Consider the following 2,891-nt stretch of genomic DNA (forward strand, 5'->3'; position numbering starts at 1 on the left):
TGAGGACTTCTAATTGATGAACACACTTCACTACCTCTTCATCATTAATTTTTGTACTCAACTCTTTTGCTTCCATTCTTGGCAGTAGAGCTCTCTCTAATGGATTCTTCCTTACATGGTAGTCTACCTCCTCTAACACAAGAGACTCAATTATTTCATCCTTGAAACAATCTTCTTTGTCCAATTTATGTTTCACTGCTTCATTTATAGAGAATGTGACTTTTTCATCTCTTATTCTTAACATCAATTCACCTTGTTCTACATCTACCAATGCTCTTCTTGTGGCTAAAAATGGTCTTCCCAATATAATTGGGACTTTATCATCTTCCTCCATGTCAAGAACCACAAAATCAGTTGGAAAGATAAATTTATCCACCTTCACTAAGACATCTTCCACAAGGATAAGTCATTGAACGGTCTGCCAATTGTAGAGTTATCATAGTAGGCTTCACTTCTCCAATACCCAGCCTTTTAAAAATGGACAAGGGCATCAAATTGATGCTTGCACCAAGGTCACACAATGCCTTACCCACCGTTATATTTCCAATCTCACATGGAATGACAAAGCTTCTAAGATCCTTCAACTTGGGAGGTAATGTTTGTTGAATTATTGCACTGCACTCCTTTGTAAGCATAATTGTTTCATCTTCTTGAAGCTTCCTTTTCTTTGACAACAAGTCTTTCATGAATTTAGCATAACTTGGCATTTGCTACAATGCTTCAGCAAATGGGATATTAATGTGGAGTTTCCTAACAACGTCAAGAAATCTTGCAAATTGCTTCGCTTATTCTTGCTTCTTCAACCTTTGAGGGAATGGAATTGTAGGAACATATTCACGCATTTTACTCTCACTCTCTTGAGTCTTTTCTCCCTCATTCTTCTTCTCACATTTTCTCTCAACTTCTTCCTTGTCACTCTCTTCTATTATTTCATCAACTATTTTCTTTTTCTCTCTCTCCATCTCATTCCTTTTTTCATTCTCTAACACTCTTCCACTCCTTAATTGAATTGCCTTACATTGTTCCCTTAGGTTTTGTATGGTGTCACTAGGAAATGTTCCAGAAGATCTCTTTGAGAGTTGTCTTGAAACTTGACCAATTTGGTTCTCCAAATTTCTAATGGAAGCATCCTGGTTCTTGAAGTTGGTCCTTGTGTCATTCATGAAATTAGAAGTATGCTCCACAAAGGTAGAATTTTGCATAGGTAGCTTCTCTAATGCATTTTCCAACGTAGACATCTTGTTTCCTTGATTGCTAGGTTTGATATTGATATGAAGGCCTTGGTTGATTAGATTGGATTGGATTACTCCAAGGTCTAGTTGGTTGGTGTCTCCAATTTGCATTAAGGTTGGTAGAAAACTGATTATGTTGTTGTCCCACTGCATTCACATGTGCCTCTTGTTGAGTGGCCTGACATTCACCATTATGATGCATTCCTCCACAAAAATCACACACTGAAGATATTGTATTAACATTATTTGCTTGCATATTTCCCAACTTCTGAGTCAATTAAGTGATCTGTTGTGTTAACAACTTGTTTTGGGCTAGGAAAGCATCCAAAGTATTAACTTCCATCACTCCAGCTTTTCTATTTTGGCGATCAAACTGCATATTCACTGTGTTGTTTGCCATTAGCTCAAGAGTCTCCAAAGCTTCCTCTGGTGTTTTCATATTAAATGATCCTCCACTTGCTGCATCCAAAATTGCTTTAAAAGAGGGTGAAAGACCATTATAGAAAATCTGTACTTGCAACCATTCTGGTAGAGCATGATGTGGACACTTCCTCATTAGCTCCTTGTATCATTCCCATGCCTCATATAAGGATTCAGTTTCTTGCTGCCAAAGATAGTGATCTCACTTCTCATATTAGCTGACTTGGACGGAGGGAAGTATTTGGTTAAAATCGTTTGGCACAAAGGTAGTGATCTGCACAAAAATTTGATGAATGTTTGACAAGTGTACCAATCGTTATTGTAGTAATAAAATATCGTCCTCTGGGATTGAATGAGTTGAGTACTATATTCCGAATTTACATAATTTTGAGCAACCAAAAATATCAAGTAAAATGATGAACATAAACAAGTCATGGGAATTCAAATAGTATAAACAACGTTAGAGAATTGATTTCATACATTTTCATATAAATTCCTACCCTTTCCAATTGATGTGTGAATTATAATTATTCACTTGAGTTTATTAAGAGCTTGTTTACCCCTAATTCTTTAGACAGGCAAACGTATCCATTGAACTCTAACCCCCAATCCATTAGGTCAGTTACAAAATTCAATAAAATCATGAAGAACAATTATTATCTCAATTGCAAACTAATTAGTTGTGCCCAATTTCCCAATTGTGACAACATCTAATCTGTTTTATTTATAATCGCAAGCAATCCCCAATTTCCCAATTGTGAAACTGCTCATAGAATAGACATTAAATCATAAATAAAACACTGAGATAATTAAAATTAACTAAACATCAATTGAAAAGGTTTAGAAATTATAATCCAAAGTACTACATCAATCCTCTAACAAAAGGAAATTTAGTTCTGCATAATGTAAAATTCAAAAGCAAACTAGAAGAAGAAGAAGAAGTGTTGAAGTCGTGGCGTGAACGTTGATGTCCTCCTGGTACGTTCCTCCCCTCCCTTTTACGTTTTTAATCCCGCATTTAATCTCCCTCATTCCTCTTTTAAGAGGGTGGTTACTCTCTTATTAATTGTCCTTTAATTTCTATTTAATTTAAATCTCTTTAAATCCACGTCATAAAAGAGGTTAGTAACTGCTCTAAAAAAATTCCACAACTCATGGAAAATCCACAATCTGCTTGTGCTCTTCTCTGGTTTCACTTCTGCACTTCCTGACGTAAATCCACAGGTTGTGGTAAAAACC

At 35.8% G+C, this 2,891-nt stretch overlaps 1 protein-coding gene and 1 non-coding gene across 2 annotated transcripts; one reads left to right on the forward strand and one right to left on the reverse strand.

Annotated features, from left to right (window-relative positions):
* Positions 1-368: 368 nt before the first annotated feature.
* Positions 369-707, reverse strand: LOC124820112 (uncharacterized). The gene has a single exon (XM_047291750.1). The coding sequence runs from the start codon at positions 705-707 to the stop codon at positions 369-371; it is 339 nt and encodes a 112-aa protein (XP_047147706.1).
* A 1,055-nt stretch (positions 708-1,762) lies between these two features.
* LOC124820113 (small nucleolar RNA R71) lies at positions 1,763-1,868 on the forward strand. Its single transcript, XR_007027329.1, has one exon. It is a non-coding gene; the product is annotated as a small nucleolar RNA R71 (small nucleolar RNA).
* The last annotated feature ends 1,023 nt before the right edge of the window (positions 1,869-2,891 follow it).

The sequence above is a fragment of the Vigna umbellata genome, chromosome 6 (genome assembly GCF_029865625.1).
Source record: "Vigna umbellata cultivar VRB3 chromosome 6, Vumbellata_1.0, whole genome shotgun sequence".
Lineage (NCBI taxonomy): Eukaryota > Viridiplantae > Streptophyta > Magnoliopsida > Fabales > Fabaceae > Vigna > Vigna umbellata.

Coding starts and splice junctions, on each gene's coding strand:
- LOC124820112 (XM_047291750.1), bottom strand. CDS start 707: ATGCCAAGTTATGCTAAATTCATGAAAGACTTGTTGTCAAAGAAAAGG.